The 20,461-nt window shown below is 34.7% G+C and overlaps 1 protein-coding gene across 12 annotated transcripts in view; it reads left to right on the forward strand.

Annotated features, from left to right (window-relative positions):
- The window catches only part of LOC106168468 (myotubularin-related protein 13), a 41,777-nt gene that overhangs the window by 378 nt on the left and 20,938 nt on the right, over nt 1-20,461 (forward strand). For all 12 annotated transcript variants that reach the window (XM_024074256.2, XM_087016087.1, XM_087016076.1 and 9 more), the window contains exons 2-17: nt 10,801-10,886; nt 12,438-12,689; nt 12,938-13,040; nt 13,303-13,419; nt 13,619-13,751; nt 14,108-14,216; nt 14,446-14,559; nt 14,956-15,033; nt 15,239-15,352; nt 15,596-15,724; nt 18,194-18,292; nt 18,550-18,704; nt 18,960-19,125; nt 19,345-19,494; nt 19,713-19,781; nt 20,035-20,226. In XM_024074256.2, coding sequence (XP_023930024.2) covers nt 10,801-10,886; nt 12,438-12,689; nt 12,938-13,040; nt 13,303-13,419; nt 13,619-13,751; nt 14,108-14,216; nt 14,446-14,559; nt 14,956-15,033; nt 15,239-15,352; nt 15,596-15,724; nt 18,194-18,292; nt 18,550-18,704; nt 18,960-19,125; nt 19,345-19,494; nt 19,713-19,781; nt 20,035-20,226 — 2,066 coding nt within the window. The remainder of the gene's footprint in view (nt 1-10,800; nt 10,887-12,437; nt 12,690-12,937; nt 13,041-13,302; nt 13,420-13,618; nt 13,752-14,107; nt 14,217-14,445; nt 14,560-14,955; nt 15,034-15,238; nt 15,353-15,595; nt 15,725-18,193; nt 18,293-18,549; nt 18,705-18,959; nt 19,126-19,344; nt 19,495-19,712; nt 19,782-20,034; nt 20,227-20,461) is intronic.

The raw sequence follows: 20,461 nt of genomic DNA on the forward strand, positions 1-20,461 counted from the left end.
GATCGATAATGACAGAGCATAATGTTGTGTGCTGACAGTCTTTATATTGATGACATTGCACCCACTGCTGACTGTGCTGAGCTGGACTCTTTTAAGTTTATTTCAAGTTACAATAGAACTCATACTGATGTTCTGTAGAGTCTTACATGGCATCATTTACTGTTTCATAAAGTATCATGTATGTTTGAGTTTGAATCTATTTGGGTACCAATTATTATTTTGTAACTACCTGAATAATGCCCCAATGAGCTGTACAAACAATTAACTACCTGTATAATGATACATACCTATCATTTAATATTGAGTATACAGGTACCTCTGTGGTGGGGGTCCAGGAAATAATATTCATAAGGTTCATAATATATAGAATACCTGATTTTAGTTTTAATGATATAAAGTTGCATAGTCACAAATTGTCTTAAATGATACTATTGCATTTTTTTTTTTTTTGGTTTTGTTTTGTTTTCTTTGTTATATATGATCATGGTGGGTCTGAGTTAATTTTTCTTTGCTGTTTGTGAAAGTCTGCATGAAACCTATCAATATATATTTTGGCTCATTCCAGCAAATTTTGTTTTGATGAAATAGCATTAAACTATATAGACCAAGATGTTTGTTGGACTGTTATAGTAGCAAATACCTGCAGGTTCACTCCTATTGATGGCCATCAGCAGTTGTCACTTTCTCCAAATAATTACCCAAGTTAAAAGTGTCATTAAACATACCGGTAAATATATATTGATTGCAGTTGCAACTGATGCCTTTCACTTAAACTGCTTCTCTCAAACTTAAACTGCTTCTCCCTTAGTTAAATGAATGTGGTATATCACATTGTAATACAGAACAATCTAGAGAGAAAAACTTGGCTAGGCTATAATATAACAGTTGTTAGATACTTTTTGGCAAGTTTTGATTTTCAGAGTTAGCTGATAAAGATAAACTTTGATTAACAACTAAGTGTTACTTTTTCTATAATGAGTAACAAAGGCTATGATTTGTATTGTTTTATAACCAATTTAGAAAGATATACAATTACCGTATTATTTTGATAAGGTCACCCGCATTGTGAGAGATAAAAGAAGATAGAGAATCATGAGTGGTGATATTACCTTGTACAACTGTAAAACAAGTATGACCCATGTATTTGTGTTGTGTAATATTAGTCTGCAGGTTGTCAGTAGGTATTGATATTTTCAAGGATATCTTGTTGAATGATATATGAATGCCTTTAAAGCACTGGTATAGATAACTGTTGATATATGAAAATGTTTTTTTTTTTTTTTTACGTATGACTCTTGAAGATGTTGGGATTGTATAACAGCAACCACATTTTTTTTGTTTTAATCTATTTAATCTTTAGACCAGAAGATTAATTTTGTATTAGGAAATGAAATTCACCGTAATTGATTTATTTTGATGTTTTTCATACATTTATTTTAGCAAAATATTTATCATTTAATTGGCTTACCCTGTAGTAAAGTCATTGGGATACTAGTAAATCATATTTTCAGACAGATGGTTTGTGTGATGAAATAGATAATTACCTAGAATTTGTATTGGCGTAGTAGCTAATGCATACTCTATATTATGCAGTTATGTTGTCATATGATTTATTTGGTGAAATCATTATAACTGACAGAATTAAGTATAATTGGAAAGTCTTTTTTTTTTCTTCAGCCAAAGCAAATTGACTATAATTTTTAGCAGATTAGCAAAAATTTACAGCAAAGCTAAAGCTTTGGGGAAAAAAATCTGATTGTCACTGCTAACCTCATAGCAGAGCATGCATATGATATATTATGTTACACTTTCTAGGTCATGGAAATCATTACAGAGCACATCCTGATAGAAGTTATGGCATATATTAAGGAAAGTCATAATTTCAATCAAACCATTAGATTCCATAGTTTAGTTGTACACTGCTTTAATATCATATTATATTATAGATACTAATAATAATATCATAAAAGCTACAAGACAAAAATTTAGAACTAGGAACTGACCAAGGGGTGTGGCTGTCCATCTCACTGACCCCAGGCAAAAGAACACCCCAGGTTGCCTTTGGCTGCATAATATAATGTTACTGGTATTATTGCCCCTCTGACCTTGCCAGGTGCCTGCCTCTTTTATGTTTTGTAGATTGTCAAAATGGTCTCTTGCCCCCAGTTGATGGGCATTCTTGCTATGATAAATGTACAATAACCTCAACCATCTGGAATCATTTAGATGGACTTCTCTTACCACACAGATCAATATTTATGTTAAGAAACCAACTGCTAGATGAGGCTATACCCTCTGTGTTGGAGAGTTGTTTTTCTAACCCAAGAACAATGCCTTTGTATGCATTTTGATATTAAGAGAGATATTTAGGTTGTACTTATTGGTTCATCATATCTGCTTTTGTAAGTGACTTTTTTTATCTGAGAAGTGAACTTTGAAAACAGACCACTAATTACTTAACCTCCATTTTAGCTGACGGCTTCATATACTAGTAAGTACTTTAATTCAGTGGGCCATAAAAAGAGATGAAATCTTCCAAGAGCTAGTGATGTCTACTGTACATAATAGAAATATCCCATAAAATAGCTTTTTATATCTCTATCTATTTTCAGCCTCCTGATGAAATTATCCACTGGATTGCCATTTTTTCAATTCAATAAATTTGCCAGAAATAAAAAGGAGCCTGTTATAGTATTTGATTGGATCAGTCTGGGGGTAAATTGACTATGCATTTAAGTGTTTGATCAGGACAATGTTCCCCCTTTATTATCTACCACAGACAGCCCCAGGAAACAGTGGGATGTGGTGATTATTGATTGTTGCAGAAAATTAGAGCAGTGTACGTGTCAGAGGTAACTCTATCCAACGTTCACCACTAATGGACTCAAACTCGAGCATTGAGAAAATGTCAGTTTTCATTTAATTTCATTATGATTGCCTCTATACACTTGATAACACCTATTAGTGTAGTTTTGGGAAAGTTATCTTGTGGTACTTGGAAGCCAGAATCAGAACGTGGCCAATTTTAAAGTGCATCAGCACTTTTTTAGATCGTAAACATCAAATAGTTCAGACAAATAGATATCTACAAGCATTGGTGATCGCTCTTCATCTCATTGTCAGGGCACTGACAATAACATATTAAAATATTTATAAATGGTTTTTGTCCATACAGTTAGTGCTCCACAATATAGTTTTTCTCCTTCCATGCTGATACAGTAAATAGTAGAAGGTTCACTGGATGTAAAACATTCAAGGTATCTAATTTGGGCTCGTATTATGCTGTAACTCCTCCAGGATCTATAGCCCACTGCTGTGAATGGAAATGAACAATATTATCCTGTGTATATGTACTGCACCTGAAGACTACGACTGCTGCCTCTATGCTTTTAAGGTAGCATCATGATTTTGCGATGCAAATTGTGATATCATGGTTAAATAGATGTCCACTTGCATGTTGTCCAGTCTGTTTATGACTATCATTTGTTTAATACATTAATGTAATACATGATTACAGGATCTTTTAAATTTAATCCAATTTATTATTGCCATGGTGTAATTTACAAACAATTAGCAATGTTCCACATGGTGTTGATAACTACCCAATAACTGATTTTAAGTTAGTTCTGCCAAGATTTTCTACCTCCATACACCAAGAAATGCCATCTTGCTGAAAGGCAGTAAGATAATGTTATCTTGCGTTTAGAGACAGCCAACAATCAAGAGAGTGAACTTTTTTTATTAGAGACTTTGAGTAAATGATTGAAATGTCACATTGTCCCTTTACATAAATATTTGTAAATGTATTTATTGGCATTTGTTTTGTTTTTTTATTTGTTTAATTAATTAATTGTGGATGTAGTTTTCTTTTGTTTTGTTTTTTAAGTTGGAGGGAGTTGAAATGCCAAATTGAGTTTTCAAATTCCTCTGTATTTGGGTCAGCTGATATGCATTTTTCTGTCACATTGAGTGTCTTTAACATGCCTTATGAAACCACATTATAGAATATATAAAGAATCTGTGGCAATAAGTAGTATATTGGTTTTACTTGTGGTTTTGAACTACTTTGTTTTTCATCAAGGTTGCTGGTAGGTTAGTCATAACTATACAAGGGAACAAATAATAGTATGAATGAAGCTTTAAATCTAACGGTGAAAATAAATGGCTTTTGGTCACAAGATACTCTTTCAAGTGAAGAACCAGAAATAGAAGGCACAGTGAATGATATTGGAAAAAGATACAACTGAGAAAATGTGCAGTGCGAATTATACATGTGAACAGATGCCACTCTCTTTGTGATTTGTAGATAAGACTAGAAATATATGCAATAAGAAGGGAACACTGTGGTAAAATAGGTGCCTGTCTTTAAAACAGCAGGTATTTCTCTCTCTGACAGGAAAATGATGGATGCTCACTACTGGTCTGGAGCTCTGAGGTATTCCCTTTAAAAAAACTGCTGTGGAATCCTGGAATAGGATAAACATGAGCACTGTACTGTATCTATCCAGGGTTGGGGGCTGCCCACAGAGGTCTCCCTGCCTGTGTGTGCCATCTTTCCATCTTATCTTGGCCATTAACTGCACAATTTACCACATTACAATGTTGGCCACATTGTTGACTGGTCACAGTCAGGTGGTCTCAGTGTGTGGACAGTAGTGATAGAAGTATTATGGGGTATGGGTGGTATGTTGGAATATGCTGGCTTACTGTGTTTAGTGTAGTTGATCATAGTCAAATGCTACACACATTCATATTCGGATAAAAAATGTGACTTATTTTACTTATTTTAGCCAAATATTTATTGTTGAAATAGTTTTAGTTTGTCTTTGATTATCCAGCTATTTAGCTTAAATAAAATTCCATTCTAGAGAGGGTGCAGGTATGCCCTGTTTGGGTATATGTACCCCTGTATGTTACTTGAGCAGAAAGGTAGTCTGGTTGCACATACCAACAGTTGCACTTACAAAAATACACAAACTTCTGCATTTAGATGAATGGGGATTGATATAAGTAGATTGCCAGATAGCTGGGGTGTTTTACTGACCTCTTATGTAGTTTTGCATTCTTTGCCTATTGGGTTATGGCATTTTGTGTCACTTCAGTGCAGTAACCAACATGGAAAATTGACAGTTGTATTATTATTATTTTTTTTTCATTTTAATTTTTCTGTTGCATATTGCAGATTTATCTCTCCAAGAATAGCAAAATTTCTGCCAGCTCTTTGACTTAATGGCTACTGCACATACTCTATATGGCCGAATAAACTGAGGATTGATTTATGGGAAGTGAAGATCCAGGGCTGTCATATGGTACATCATCCTGTTGGAATCTATCTTCTGTACATCTATGATGTGTCTGGATGATATGAAATTAACTCAGTTAGTGTGCTTATGATGAATTCTATGATTCTATGTTTGTGGTAGGGTAGATAGAAATAGGTCCCTAGTTAGGAAAAGGTTGATGATATATTTTCATTATACAGCTTGCGAGAATATTAATAAATAATATTTAAATTGGAAATGATTACCTCATGACTTTTATATTTAGTACCAACTGATATAGGTGTAAGGAGCTTTGGATCTTTAATTATGCTTTTGGAAAGCTGAAGTGAAAAACAATTTTTCATATAGAGGAAGCAAAGACATATTCATCCTGAGTATAAGAGAATTCATTCAGAAGTCTTGTACATGACCACCTAAGCTTTCTCATGATTATCCTAACATGGAGTAGAAGTTTTTCAATAGCGCTTGCTCTGAAACTGGAGAATAATTTTCAGTCTATAAATCTTTTTTTTCTTCAAAATTCAAGTCAGATACTTTTTGAAATGTTCCAGCACCAATCAGCATGCCATAAAATAACCAAGTCACTTTTGATTTGGCAGTTGACATTAGCAGTGCCCCTTTAACCTTAACCACTACTGACCAGTCTGGATAGATCTATACAACTGGTTTAACACACCTGGATTCTGGCCAGTGACCCATGTAAGTAGGTGGCTATCAGTGGTCACTCACTAATGACCAACTAGGAAACTGATAAGAGCATAATTTACCTGAAGTGTCTGTATAGTTATGAAGATATTTATGAAACAAACTTTTTGTTTATTCCTCAACACTTATTTTAAATTACTTTTATACCAAGATGAGATATGAAGAGCATAGATGCAGCTTTTAATTTAATTGTCAGGAACAGCTGCTGGTGCAAATGTACATGTCATCAAATTTTACATTGTATAGGTGTTAATTCAAGATGATTGACAAAGTCACTGACAAAAAATGTGCTGCTTCTTTGAACCATTTGCACCAAACATGAATATTGAATTCAGTGCTCTTATTTTTTTAATGCATATTTTACTGATTGGATTCACGAGGAATTGAAATATGATTCTGTATGCAGTAGAAATATACATAGCATAAACTCTGAAAAATTGATTTTCTGTAGGATGAGAGTTTTAGGTCTTTTGGTGAGCTGTGTTGACTTTCAGCCATGTGCAATCATAATAAAACCATATAAGCTGAAATACTGCATCCAAAGAAATATAGGTTTAAATGTAAGTTTAGTGTATCATTATTGAAAAAAGAATTTGAACATCTTTCTTTTTTGTTTTTGTGGATACAAGAAGACAGTCAACAATAGTGAATTTCAGATCGAATTACTAATGATAAATATTTTGATTTCTGTGTTAGTGCTTTAGATGCTTGGTAAGTACAACTAAACGGTCACAATGCACCGTTGATAATGATACTATGTAAGTCAAATGTATATGCTTAGGGAACTCTGCCAAAATATTATTTACAGAATCTTTCAGTCCCTGTGTGATTTGTAAGAATTCCAACCACTTTCATTTTTCTCTGCAGGAGTTTTGTATTCTAGTGCTCATCCGTTTAGCCACCTCAAAGTGTTCATTGTCTCTTGTTTGAAACTCCCAGTGTTAACATGCTGTGTGCAGTATTCAAGCATTTGGCAGCAGGCTGGAAGCGAGGTTTACCTGGGAAGTACACAGATCACACCTGATTCTGCACCTGTTTCTGGAAGTCACTTGTATTATCTGCTGCTGGTCCAGTTAAAGTTTCTCTTTCTTGCACAGGTGCGTGAGCGTGCATGCGCGCACACACACACACACATATCAAAATTGGTGTTAATAAGATTTGAAAACTTCAATAAAAATTCAATTCATTTTACTTGGTCAAGTGTTGCATTTGGTCAAAAATGTGATACATTTAATACATTTACAGTTTTTAGGTTATTACTTTTTCAGTATTTTTCTAATTTTAATGAAGCTGGCCTTTGAGTCGCTTGTCTTTACACACAAGTGTGATGCAGTGCAGTATCAACACTGTTACATTTTCTAGGAAAAGTAATCAAAAATCAAATAGATCATTAATTAAAGATTAATCTCAACAGAATAGATTTTGTCTTCTTTCATTAGTAAATACGTCAACATTCAGATCGCTGCATACTGAGTCCTGTAGAACTTGAATGTAAAGTACATCTAACACGATACAAATATGGATTCTGTTGTGTGCCATTACATATAATGTAGGTTATTGCCTGCATGTTTTTTTTTTCTTCTTATTTAAACCACCAACATGCGTAATAACAAAATACACCACTGTGCCAGTAACTGTGTATAGCATGAAGTCATTGTAAAAAGGAGGTAAGCAAGATGTTGGACCATTTCTATGTAGTCATAGCATCAGTAGTATTGGTAAGTGGTTTATCTCAATGATTGGCCCAAACTGTGGTTGAACAGCATTGTAGAGGTTTGGTAAACCACATAGTATTTTACAAACAAGTTAGTATTTTAGTTGAAACTGCAGGTACATCTTTGCAAAGGGAGATCACAACCATCATTATAACATAACTAGACCGATGGGATTTTGCTGAAATGTGAGTACTGTCAGTTTAAAATCATACCACAAATGAATGAAATGGCATGTGTTGTACTGCAAAAAATATTTTCTGTGTCCAATTCAAGTTGTTAGCTTCAGTTTGCATTTTATTACTTGTAACTTGCCAAGCACACTATTCCATGTGTATATATAATGCAATTGCATGACAAGTACACCTTTCCTTAAATTTCACATTTATATATTTTAAAGTATGCGCCTAAGATTATCCTATAAAACCCAACGCGTACCTTAACTACATTTTAATATAAAAGTTTTTTAATGTCTTTACTCTTCATTTAAGTTGGACAGAAAGAATGGCATGATTAAAATTCTGAATTCTGTCATTCAATATTTTAATTGAGATGAAAATGTCTAAGTTTGATTGACACTCTCTCTCTCTCTCTTTCTCTCTCTCTCTCAATAACATTTATCAAAGTGACATAGATAAAGCTTATGTCAAGCGTCACTGTGCTTTTTCTTGTGACAACTTTGTTAGCATTCACTTCTCAGTGTCTGTAAATCAGTAAGCTTAAATCCTATTATTAGATGGTTCTCTTTACTTTTAAAAAATTCCAAGTGAATTTCAGCAGATTGTTTAGGCAAAAGGCAATGCAGCCCTGAAACAGTCTCACCTAAACTCCAAACACAGACGCTACTGTGTATTTACCTGGACTAAAACATAGAAGTATAGCATAGCATATCACATCAAGATAGCAGTGCTTGAAAATCAGTGGTTGTAGTTCAGACAGATAAAGTTAAAAGGAACATTTCCCCCATCTCTGCTGTGTCTAGGCCACGTCTGCAATGCCCTGTTATGGAGGTTTGTAAGCAAATCTTTCAACCAGGTGTTACAAATATTCAGAGTTAAGCTTCTGAAACAAAGATTGGTAGGTGCCCCTTGCCATGAAGCACATTTATTTCTTTAACTTTCTTTCCTCTTTTTTTCTCAGTATAAAAATAATCTGCCTCTTTAAACATAATTTTGTTAATGAGTTCTTGAAAAACCTCGCCAGTGGTTAAGGAAGCAAAAATATGTGACATATATTATAAGAAAAAACCCTTTTAGATTAAGAAAATAAATAAGCAGGATTGATGCCCAAAAACACTAACATATTCCGTAATCCTTAAAAGCATTAAAGGAATACATCAGGTGCTGCAGCAGGGTTTCTGAATTACTGATTGGTTTTACTCATGCTGGGTTCTGCTGGCTTGGCAATGTTTCAGAAGTCATCAATCTCAATGATAAAAAGACATATTTCACTCAGAAACAACATTTAACTGCCTTCAAAGCAACTGCTAAGAACCCCCTCTTTACGACATAAGTAGTTTTATGCTGATGGTGTTCCTTTTTATGTGTGAAGTGTGTGTGTGTGTGGGGGGGGGGGGGTAATTAACTGGCTAAAAAAGTATTTTTAAGTCAAGGACAAAATTCTTGGCAGGTGTTATGTAATAGAATACAGGTAAAATTAGCTCAGAGTGTGGCATGTAATGTGGTGTATATTGAATGCCATGCCTATCTCATTTGTATATTTGAGACCCTCTGTGTTCAACATGAAGTGCAGTTTACTCTGAGGTTAGACCAACATGAGTAGCACATGATATTATGTAAACAGATATTTCCTTGAATTAGGAAATAAAATGATTGTCCTTTTTACATTTTGAATCAGATTCTCTTTGCTTGTCTGTATGTTTTGTGCATTTGTAAATAATGAGTTTCGAGTTTTTTTGGAAAAGGTATTTCAGAGGAGGGGAAAATACCTTGCAGTGAACTCAGTGTGAGGTATCATCCAATTCAGTTGATTCTGTGTTATTAGCTGTAGCCTCTTTTGACCTTGGCTAAGTGTAAACATACATGTACTGTAGGGGCACACTTACGAATTTAGATTTAGTACACTGGCATTTCTATCACTTTTATAATAAGGCATTTCTTAACCTCTGATAACATCGAAATTGAAATTAGATGGAACAAGATGCTGCATACTACAATTTTGCTTACTACAACTTTCCATAAAGCATTTTTTTTCTTTTTGTGTAAATATGTACTAGCAGTATAGTTTTATATAAAGAAAGGAGAAAAAACTTCTGAGAGAATTCATCTTTGATATATCAGGTATTGTAGGATATATATTTATGAGAGAGAAAATGTTAAAAAATTAGAGAAAAAGTGTCTTGTGTAAGGATATTAAAAGAGGATAAATGGCACTGCAAAAATGGGGTGAAGATATTTATTGGAATTTACCTTGAAACCATAGCATGGCTAGCTGTTTTTAATCTCAAGAATGTTGGAATTGGAAGGAAATGGCAACAAGGGCAGACACAGTTACACTGATAATGCTTCCTTTCAGAGATGTTAGAAATACCTTCCTATGGCAAAGTATCGGGGATGAGGCCCATCTAAAAGGAATAAGTTATATGAAGTAGCCTCAGACAAATAACTGATCACTGTAAAAGGAATACTTAAAGAGTAAACAAGAAGCTAAGATAAAAAAAAAGCCATTCAGCAAAGTAGCTTGAACTTGTGAACCTTTCTTTTAGATGGCATATGAAAATGAGTATCTCTTTGCTGAGTGCTTCTATATCTTGGGAACATACTGGATTTTTTACAGTGCTTGTAGCAATAACTAAATTCTTGGGCACTTGCCATTAATATCCCAAGAAAGATTTTACTGAGCGACCTGTACTCTACTGCGCTGTACTGTTTATTTATGTGTGGATTGAAAAACCATAATTTTCAACATTTAATGAATGTGTACGCATAAAAAAGGAGAAAAAATTAATTCTGTATATGTTATTGATATCACAATTTTTGCTCTTGCTATTCATATTCCAGATGATGTTTTTAAGAATTCACAGAGTGCAACATATAGAAGCAATGCCAAATGACAATGTTTTCTTTAATTGTGTATTACAGGAAGTGGCACAAGCCAAGGCAAAATCATCCAGAGGTTTCCAGAGAAGGACTGGCCAGGCTCTCCCTTCACTCTAGGCATTGAACTGGTAAGACTGGCAGGGAATATGGGGGTTGGATTTGCTTCACAGAACAGAGAAAGTCAATAATTAGGCTTGGTAAAGACTGCTTGGTAAAAACAGAGGGGCAGGAGGTTTGAACCATACATGTATGATGGGTCCAAGACTTAGCTGTAGGGACTTAGTGGAATGTCTCTACAATAATTTTCTACTCTCTGTGGTGTCAATGTAGCGCATTTAGATATATGAGTTTGTCAGCTACATTTGTTGTGGGATAGTCTTCATAAAACAATCCAAGACCAATATTGTACCTTTAACTTTACAAAATAGGCTTTCTCATTTAAGCAGTGTATGCTTATTCAAGAATCTTGAGACTTTTAACAAGCCAAAGGTATTGCCTGTTATATCTTTATTTAGACTTAAGCATGCTTTAGATACTGTGAAAGTGAATGCAGTGATATTTCTTAAATATAGCAGTCAACACTTTCTGTTCCTCTTTCATATTTATTGTAAAGCATAACAATCAGTCATATGCATGTAGGATTTCCGGAAATCTCATATGGCATGTGCACAAGGAAAGATGTTATTTGAGCAGTTTTCTTTCAAGCAGTGCCATGACTTTGTGGTGAGATTGGAATAAGTAGGTGTGAAAACACACACACACACACACACACACACACACACACACACACACTTGTTTTCATTTTATTTTATCATTACTGGTACTGTAATTCTTACTATCACCATTGTATTCACCAATACAATTGGATGCAGTTCACAGTTAGATGCAGTGATTGATTGACTGGCATATTTTAGCACAGAGCTTGTTTTATCTTCAGGACTCTGAACATAAAATCAATGACTGGGACTAATGATCAGGTTGTGCTTGCCAAGTTTAAAGAAATGATTAAAACATCTCTCAAGTCCCCAGAGCTGCAGCTGTTAATCCTGCCTGTTCTCATGTGAAACCAGTTCTATTCAGCAATCCAGACTGTTTAGAAATGTAGATGAATGAGTTATATTTCCACAATTCCATGACTATTCGTTGGATAATGGAATGACTAGATAGCTCAAGTAGAGTGCTTACCTTTCATGTTGGAAATCAAGGGTTAGGTACCCATTCCATATTATACCAGAGTAGCATAAAAAATGATAGTATCTGCTATTGACTCACAAAGCATAAAGAGGTTGAAACGTGGTAAAATGACCAGTGACACTGCCTGATTGCACCAATGATGAAACTGGTCAAAGCATGGTTATGGCAGAGTGTGGTTGTAATATGGACAACACACATCATAAAATAAAATATAGACTACCTATCATCCTGCACTTTCAGCTTTGGTTCCTATGCCTCAGCAGTCAGTTAGATTGAAGGAGCCCATTTGGTAAAATATACAGATTGATTTGGCTAACTTAGTAAGATATGATGAGGAATTCTATCAAGTTTGAATGTATTGCATTAGTGACTGGATTGGTTAAGTTTGGTTTGTTGTCCTAGTTATGTTACAGCACCTAAGGACATATATATTTCAATGGTGAGATATCCAAAATATTTATGTAAATGTTGCCTTCATCTTCCAGTTTTGCCAACCCACAGGATGGTCACTATCAACACAGCGCCACCCGCCCACCTTCTTTGTCTCAGTTCTGACGGACATTGATGCAGACCGCCATTACTGTGCCTGTCTAACATTCCACGAGACAGTGTCCATGACGTCCACAAAGCCGGATGATGAAGATGGGGATGATGGTACACCAATACGCCAATCACTCATGTATGCCCCCAAATGCTTGGTGCTGGTTTCCAAGTTTCCTGAATTCGAAACATTTAGGGTAAGATAAAGTCTTCCTGATGCCACTTCTGTGTAATCACAACAACTCTGCAGTTACCTCTTGTAAACTTATTGATATGACTTCATTTTTTGTGAACCTGTCAGTAAATATTTTAAGTTTCTTTTCTTATTTAAAAGATAAGTGTTATGGTTGTGAGTATCTTTAGAATGAACTGTTCCTGTATAGACCTATCATTAGTGCATGTAACCATTTTCATTATTATTATAATAATTACTTTTTCACCTCAGAACTGCTTGGGGCTTATCTACACAGTTTACCTGGAGAATATGCAGTTCCAGATAGAGACTTTGGTAGGGAATATCTTAGGGTGTGTGCAGGTTCCACCCCCAGGTATGTAATCACACAAAACTCAATAAAATGCATGCTCATAATTATCTATTTCTGACCTTATTTGGTCACAGAAAACTTTGTCAAGGAGAGCTCCTGTGCGGAATGATTTTGCAAATTGGTTTACATCTTAAAATGCTGAAGTGTTTTCTTAGTACTTACCTGCATTTGGTTTGTGAACAACTAATATATGTGCTTTCCTGTCTATCAGTTTGTATGTTCACTTTTACATTAATTAATTTTATAACACTGCCTTTATTTTTAGGAGGACCCCAGATCAGGTTTTCTATAGGTGCTGGTGACAGACAGGCCCTGCAGCCCCCAGTTAGCAGCACCATACCTACTTCTGGAACATCTGTGGCTATGCTGTTCAGGCAGATGGGTATGTTACACTGTATTGCTCCCTTGTGAGTTAATGGTACATTTCTTACACAGCTTACATCCTCAATGAAATTAAAAGCTGATGATTCAGAAATTCAAAGTATATCATACTGATATTATGTTATTTTTGCATTAGTATCCATACATGGGAAATGTGTTCCTACCAGTTGAATTTGTAAGTCATGTCTTTATCATTTTAGGCATTACAAACACCATCATGCTTTTTTGTGCTGCTGCTACAGACCTCAAAGTCCTCTTCCATTCCCAAAGCTACACCAGGCTTACAGCAGCTAGTCAAGCACTTATGGCCCTTATGTACCCTCTCAAATATAGGTGAGTGCAACTTGTCTCAGTCTTTGAAATGTGGGTAATATCATGACATATGGAAGATTCACCTTCAAGACCTATTCCACTAATACTATATTTAAGAGAGGGCAGTCTCGTAACATTTCAGCCCAATGGTCAGTATCTAGTTGGAAGATGACATTTGTAGATAAGAGGGGGAAAAGACTTCAACAACCACGTCAAGTTGCAGCAAGTCCAATAAGAAAAGTAACTAGTATAAAAAATGGGATATCAAATCCCTTAGTTTTTGTTGCCGGTCAACTGTGCACATACTTTTACTTACTACATTGATCATAGATTTTTCATTCCAACATGGCTATGATGTTGTTGTTATTTTTTTTCAGTTATGTATATATACCCCTCCTTCCGTCACATTTACTAGAAGTGCTGAACACACCCACACCATTCATAGCAGGTGTCCACTCATCTCTCAAGGACGAGGTCTCAGATTTGGTAAGCAGAAGCCCTATTCTATATTGACTTACACTTAAATATGTAAGGCATAATAAAAAATGCACATTACTACAATGTAAATTGCTCTTTCTCTCTCTTTTTCTCCATTCTAAAAAATAATCTATAATCTCTTTATTTCTACACATTGTAATTGTGTTAGTATGTAACTGTACCAGTATTGCCAAATATTCTTTGTACCAAAAATCTATTTTTATTTCTATTTTTCCAGCTTGATGTGATAATTGCAGACCTGGATGGTGGCAGTGTACATGTTCCTGAATGTGTAACTGTGCCAGTATTGCCAAATATTGTACTCAGCAGGACCACTGAAGCACTAACCATGGTATGTTGAATCATTTTAGCTGTGTTCATTTTAGCTGTATTCAGACCTGGACCAGGAATAGACTTAATGGCCTCATCAATTACACAAATTAAGTTATTTCTCTTTTCAGCTTAGTGGTAGAAGCTGTTTTGAAGTATGAACCACTTTTGTGAAATGTATCACAAGTTTTTAAGTATTTTCTCCTCATATGTAAGCATGTCCAGCAGGGTTGTGAATATTGAATATGAATTTAAAATTAATAGCATCACTTTAAGGAATATTGCTTAAATGTATCGTGCAATTGTATTGTAGTTAAATATGAAGTGTGTCAATTGATTCAAGTGAACCCAGTTATTTGACTGAGCATGATAAATGTTCTCATGAGTCTTGCCATTCACTAAGAAGCGTATATTTCAGATTTTAAACCCAGAGTTGTTCACATCAGACTATGCTTTCCCGCCAAACCCTGCCAAGCTGTCCAGCCTTACTATGCAGGTAATCTGACAAGTTGAAACAGAGATATAACCTCCTGCCAATAACAAAATGTTTTCAGCCACTTGGTTACTAAAATATTTGTTTTTAAGAGTAACATTTCTTGCTGTAGTAAAATAGGTGTATCCTATTGCTTCTGATTTCAGCTTAACCCTGAAACAATACCAACCAGTGATTTTTTTTAATTGTTTTAATTATCTCTTTCCAGGATAAAGAAATCCGTGCTGTCTTCCTGCGTTTGTTTGCAGAGCTGTTCACAGGCTACAGGTCATGTCTAACGCTAATAAGAATACACCCAGAACCTTTCATTACATTTCACAAGGTACATATTGAAGGCATGATGTCCATTTATTTGTGAATCAATTAGTGAATTGATAATGTAAATCTGTTTAGTTTTATTAATATTATATTAGAAAAATGAATTGTTTGAAGAAAAAATTGTCTTATCACTAAGAATATGTTTAGTTACATATATGCGATGACTGAACAGTTTCTGAAGTATGTATAAATTTTATGAAATTCAGATGTTTATCATGATCATTAAATTTTGTTATTTTGTTTGAAGGCCAGCTTTTTGGGTCATCGTGCAATGGTCTCAGAAGATTTCCTGACAAGGGTGCTAGATGGCATGTCATACAGTACATTTGTCTCTGAAAGAGGGCCACCTTTCAGAGTCATTGACATATTTGATGAGGTATGTGTCAGAAAAAAAGAGTGGCTTTTTTACTCTGAGTCATATTTCTCATGCCACCAGTATTTTAAGTGTATACATGTATGTCAGTGACAGTGTCGTACTGAAAAAGCAATTTTGATATATTGTTGGTTCAGATATCCCTAAAAATAATCTCTCTGTGGCATGACCTTTCAAGCACAAAGGGGTGGATATCATTACATGCTTTTTAAATTATCAAAAAACATATGGAAGCTGTCTTGGACAGTAAATTGTAAATATTGTTCTCACTTAATTAGATTCTTGGTATTTCTTGTATATGGTTATAAATGAAACATCTGCACTGTAGATTTTTTATGTACAGACACAGATGTGTCTGTACATATAGCCATCATCTGCGTCTGTCGTCGCCGTCGCCGTCGTCGCCGTCGCCGTGCACTTTTACCGATAACACGATAAGTGGAAAACCATTTTACCTTTTGACTTGAAACTTGCAGAACTGATGAATATTCATAATACGCAGGTCAAGTTCGAAAATCAGCATGATTGGTTCACTTTTAGGGAATTTATGCTGTTTTTTCACTTTTTTCAGCATATATGCAGCACCGATAACACGATAAGTGGAAAACCATTTTACCTTTTGACTTGAAACTTACAGAACTGATGAATATTCATAATACGCAGGTCAAGTTCGAAAATCAGCATGATTGGGTCACTTTTAGGTAATTTATGCTGTTTTTTCACTTTTTTCAGCATATATGCAGCACCGATAACACGATAAGTGGAAAACCATTTTACCTTTCGACTTGAAACTTACAGAACTGATGAATATTCATAATACGCAGGTCAAGTTCAAAAATCAGCATGATTGGGCTATTTTGAGGGAATTTATGCTGTTTTTTCACTATTTTCAATATAAATGCAACACTGATAACATAATATAAGAAAAACGGATTGGCCAATTGTAATTATACTCACAGGAGTGGTCAATCTTACTAAAACGCAGGTTGAGTTCGAAAATCAGCATAATCGGGCCATTATTTTAGAAGTTATACTGTTTTTTTCACATTTCCTCAGATTCAATTCTTAAGCATGTTATGGCCAATTGTAATTATACTCACAGGAGTGGTCAATCTTACTAAAACGCAGGTTGAGTTCGAAAATCAGCATAATCGGGCCATTATTTTAGAAGTTATACTGTTTTTTTCACATTTCCTCAGATTCAATTCTTAAGCATGTTAACAGTCTCATTATTTAACTAATAAGATGCCTAAAAGTGTTTGTTTGATATTTCCTGCATCTTTACAACATTGTTAGTTGATTATGTAAAAAACATGGTAAACTTGTTATCATGTATTGTGTAATAAAGTGTCAAAAATGGAAATAAACTCATATCATTGCAGTTTGTCAGATTCAATCATCCACTATGTTCAGAATCTCAGAATGGAGGAAATTGGACATTTAACACTGTTCTATTGATACTTTTCCCATCTCATCAATTTTTTTAGTTGGTAATATAAAAATGGCAGTAAAATGTTTATTTTGTTTTATGTTAAAAAAAGTGTTAAAAATGGAAATAAACCCATTTCAGAACAGTGCTGTCTTGTTTACATTTTGGCATTTTCAAGGCGTGACTTTGAAGTTCCATGGGCCTGAAGACCTTTGCTAGTCACATTTTCTGAATATCTGTGATACAAATATTTTATAATTAAAAATTGATGGTCATTAAGCTGTTAAACATTATGTAATATTGCATCAAAATTTGAAGAAACCCCTATTTTGGGCACTGCTTCCATGATGACCATTTAAGGAAAATCATGTCACTTACTGTTCTCAAACTTACAGGAAAGAAACATGGGACTAAAATACAGCTTCAGTAGGCAATGCAGTCTGAGTTTTTTTTTTTTTTTTTTTTTTTTTTTTTTTTTTTTTTTTTTTTTTTTTTTGCAGTTCAACAGTTTTTTGTAAAAATTTAATTTTTCACATATTGGCATTTTCAAGGTGTGACTTTAAAGTTCCATGATCTTGAAGACTTTTGCTTGTCACATTTTCTGAATGTCCATGTTACTAATATTTTATTAATAACATTTGATTGTCATTATGCTGTTAAACATTATTTAATGTTGTATCAAAATTTGAAGAAACCCCTATTTTGGGCACTGCTCCTATGATGACCATTTAAGGGAAATCATGTCACTTACTGTTCTCAAACTTATAGGAAAGAAACATGGGACTATAATACAGCTTCAATAGGCAACGCAGTCTGTTTGGTAAATTTTTCTGGCAATTAAACAGTTTTTTGTAAAAATTTAATTTTTCACTTATTTCCATCTTTATTTTCTGTTCTTTGTCTGTACATTTGACAGCTTTGCTGCCTTGTTATATTTCTTTATTAATCATCTAGTATAGAAGTGAATATTAAATAGTGGCAGCTTTTGCTAATTGCATGGAAGGTATTTTAAACTTTGTTTGCATTATTTGTTCCTGTTCTAGGTGTATGCTACATTATCAGATATGATAAAACATGAAAATGGCAGTCAGGAAAAAATGATGCAGAGTATTAAGGATTTAGCTCAGCAACTATATATAAATGTAAGTGGTGCACTCTTTCAACTCAGATATGCCACTTTGCAATTCAGATATATTGAAATGTTTACTTAGTGACAAATTTCTTATGCTTTAATTTGTTTAAACAAAGAATCACCAAAAATAGATTTTTTTTAAGTAGACATTGTTTACAGTAATATACATCAACCAAATCAATACACATATAGAAAACCTGGCAGAAAACTTACTAAATCAATATAAGTATAAAATATGTGATTAAATGCCATTTCATGCTGTTCCAGGAGCATCCGAATCCACAGCCGTATACGCAAAAAATCCCCAAGCCCCCAGAGGGCGCCTACTCCCGCATCCATCAGCCCCAGTTTCCTATCCTGGACTGGATCATGGTGCAGGAGATCATTGATGACGGGCTGGCCAAGAGTGGAATCAAGTCTAAGTAAGAGTCATTCTCCTCGGAATTTATTCATTTATATATTTGTTGTTAATTGTTTTTGTGAATTTAGTGCATGCCCTGTAGTTTGCATCATTATTGATTCATTCTGGAATTGATTTTGGATGCAGTACATGAATTAACAAATGGTTTAATCGTGATATTGTAGAAATTGGATATTTTCACAATTATTGAAAGGCTTTTGTCACATCTATCAGATTGGATTGATTTGTTTTCTATTGTATGGTATTGTATTTGTAGATTGTCCCAGATCCGGCCGCCCCAGCCTCGCATTGTGCCAATGGGTCCACATATCACCACTGTTGCAGAGAAGATGCAAATGCTCAATAACAACGCCAGGAGACTGGAGGTCCTACGCAACTGTGTTAGCTGTATATTTGAAAACAAAATCTCAGATGCAAGGAAAGTAAGTAGCAAATTAAGAACACGAGAAGCTTGAGAAGGGATGTTCTTTATATAGACATAAGATATTACTTTCAAACTTGTGTCTCTTTTTTTGAAATGGTATTTTTTTTTTACAAAAATGATGTATTATGATATACTAAAACAAATGAGTTTGCTTGATTTTTCTTTCCTAGTTAGATTACCCGAAATTGCATATGATATTGTTTGTGTTCTGCGTCAGGTCTTCCCAGCAGTATTACGTGCCCTGAAGAGCAAGGTGTCCAGGCTTGCTTTGTGTCAAGAGTTAGCATATCATGTCCAAAGCAACAGAGCCATGCTAGAACACCAGCAGTTTGATTTAGTGGTCAGGCTGTTAAACTGTGCATTACAGGTATTTAAAGTTTTACCATTAGTGAAGCTTGTAAGTTGTAAAAAGTATGTATTATTTATTTGATTACATGCCACAAATATAATTTACATGGCCCCATGTAATATGTTTGTTTCCTAATGCTGTTTTGATACTTCTATCTGTCATGCTACAAGTAGATATGTTGAGAAAATCCTCAAAAATGTGTGGTATGCTATGTAAAATTGCTTGTTGTGTTTCAGAATGAATCCAGTATGGATGAAAATGGTGTTGCTGCAGCCATGCTTCCTTTGGTTACTTCATTCTGCAGGGTGAGCATATTACAATGTAACTTTTTCCACTGATAAAAGTGGACAATCGTGTTGACAAATTTGTACAAAGATTTAATATGTGATTATATTTTAGAATGGATGCATTCCCAACTTGTCTTTCAAATTACAAAACAGAATGTTATTTATCTCACCCCATAGGAAAAAAAAAAGATTTTTTACAGCTAATCCTAGTGTTTGTCAACGGGACACTTCACTGTGTCACTTCTTTCAATTTATGGCTGTGGTTTTACAGAAACTCTGCACAGGAGTAATCCAGTTTGCCTACACATGTGTACAAGAGCATGCAGTGTGGGCCAACCACCAGTTTTGGGAGGCCACATTCTACCAGGACGTCCAGAGGCAGATCAGGCAGCTCTACGCACCACAGTATGAACAAGAACACAGCGCTGACAAACTGAGCCCTCCTGCCAGTCCCACCACAGAGGTCTGTACTCACAACAAATAGTTGATCGTTTGTTATTTAGATCCGCTGTTTTTAAAACAAAGTTGTAGGTCTGGTATGAGCTTGTTATTTGCTTGAACCAATTGTATATATGTTAACCAAAAGTATAATAAAGGGCTTGGATGGTTTAAACTGAAAATGTGCCCTTTGAGTTGGCCAATTATTTTTTTTTATGACACAAGTATTCCAGAGTTTTGATAAACATAGAATATTTCAG

The sequence above is a fragment of the Lingula anatina genome, chromosome 1 (genome assembly GCF_051362555.1).
Source record: "Lingula anatina isolate TDL-2025a chromosome 1, LinAna3.0, whole genome shotgun sequence".
Taxonomy (NCBI): Eukaryota; Metazoa; Brachiopoda; class Lingulata; order Lingulida; family Lingulidae; genus Lingula; species Lingula anatina.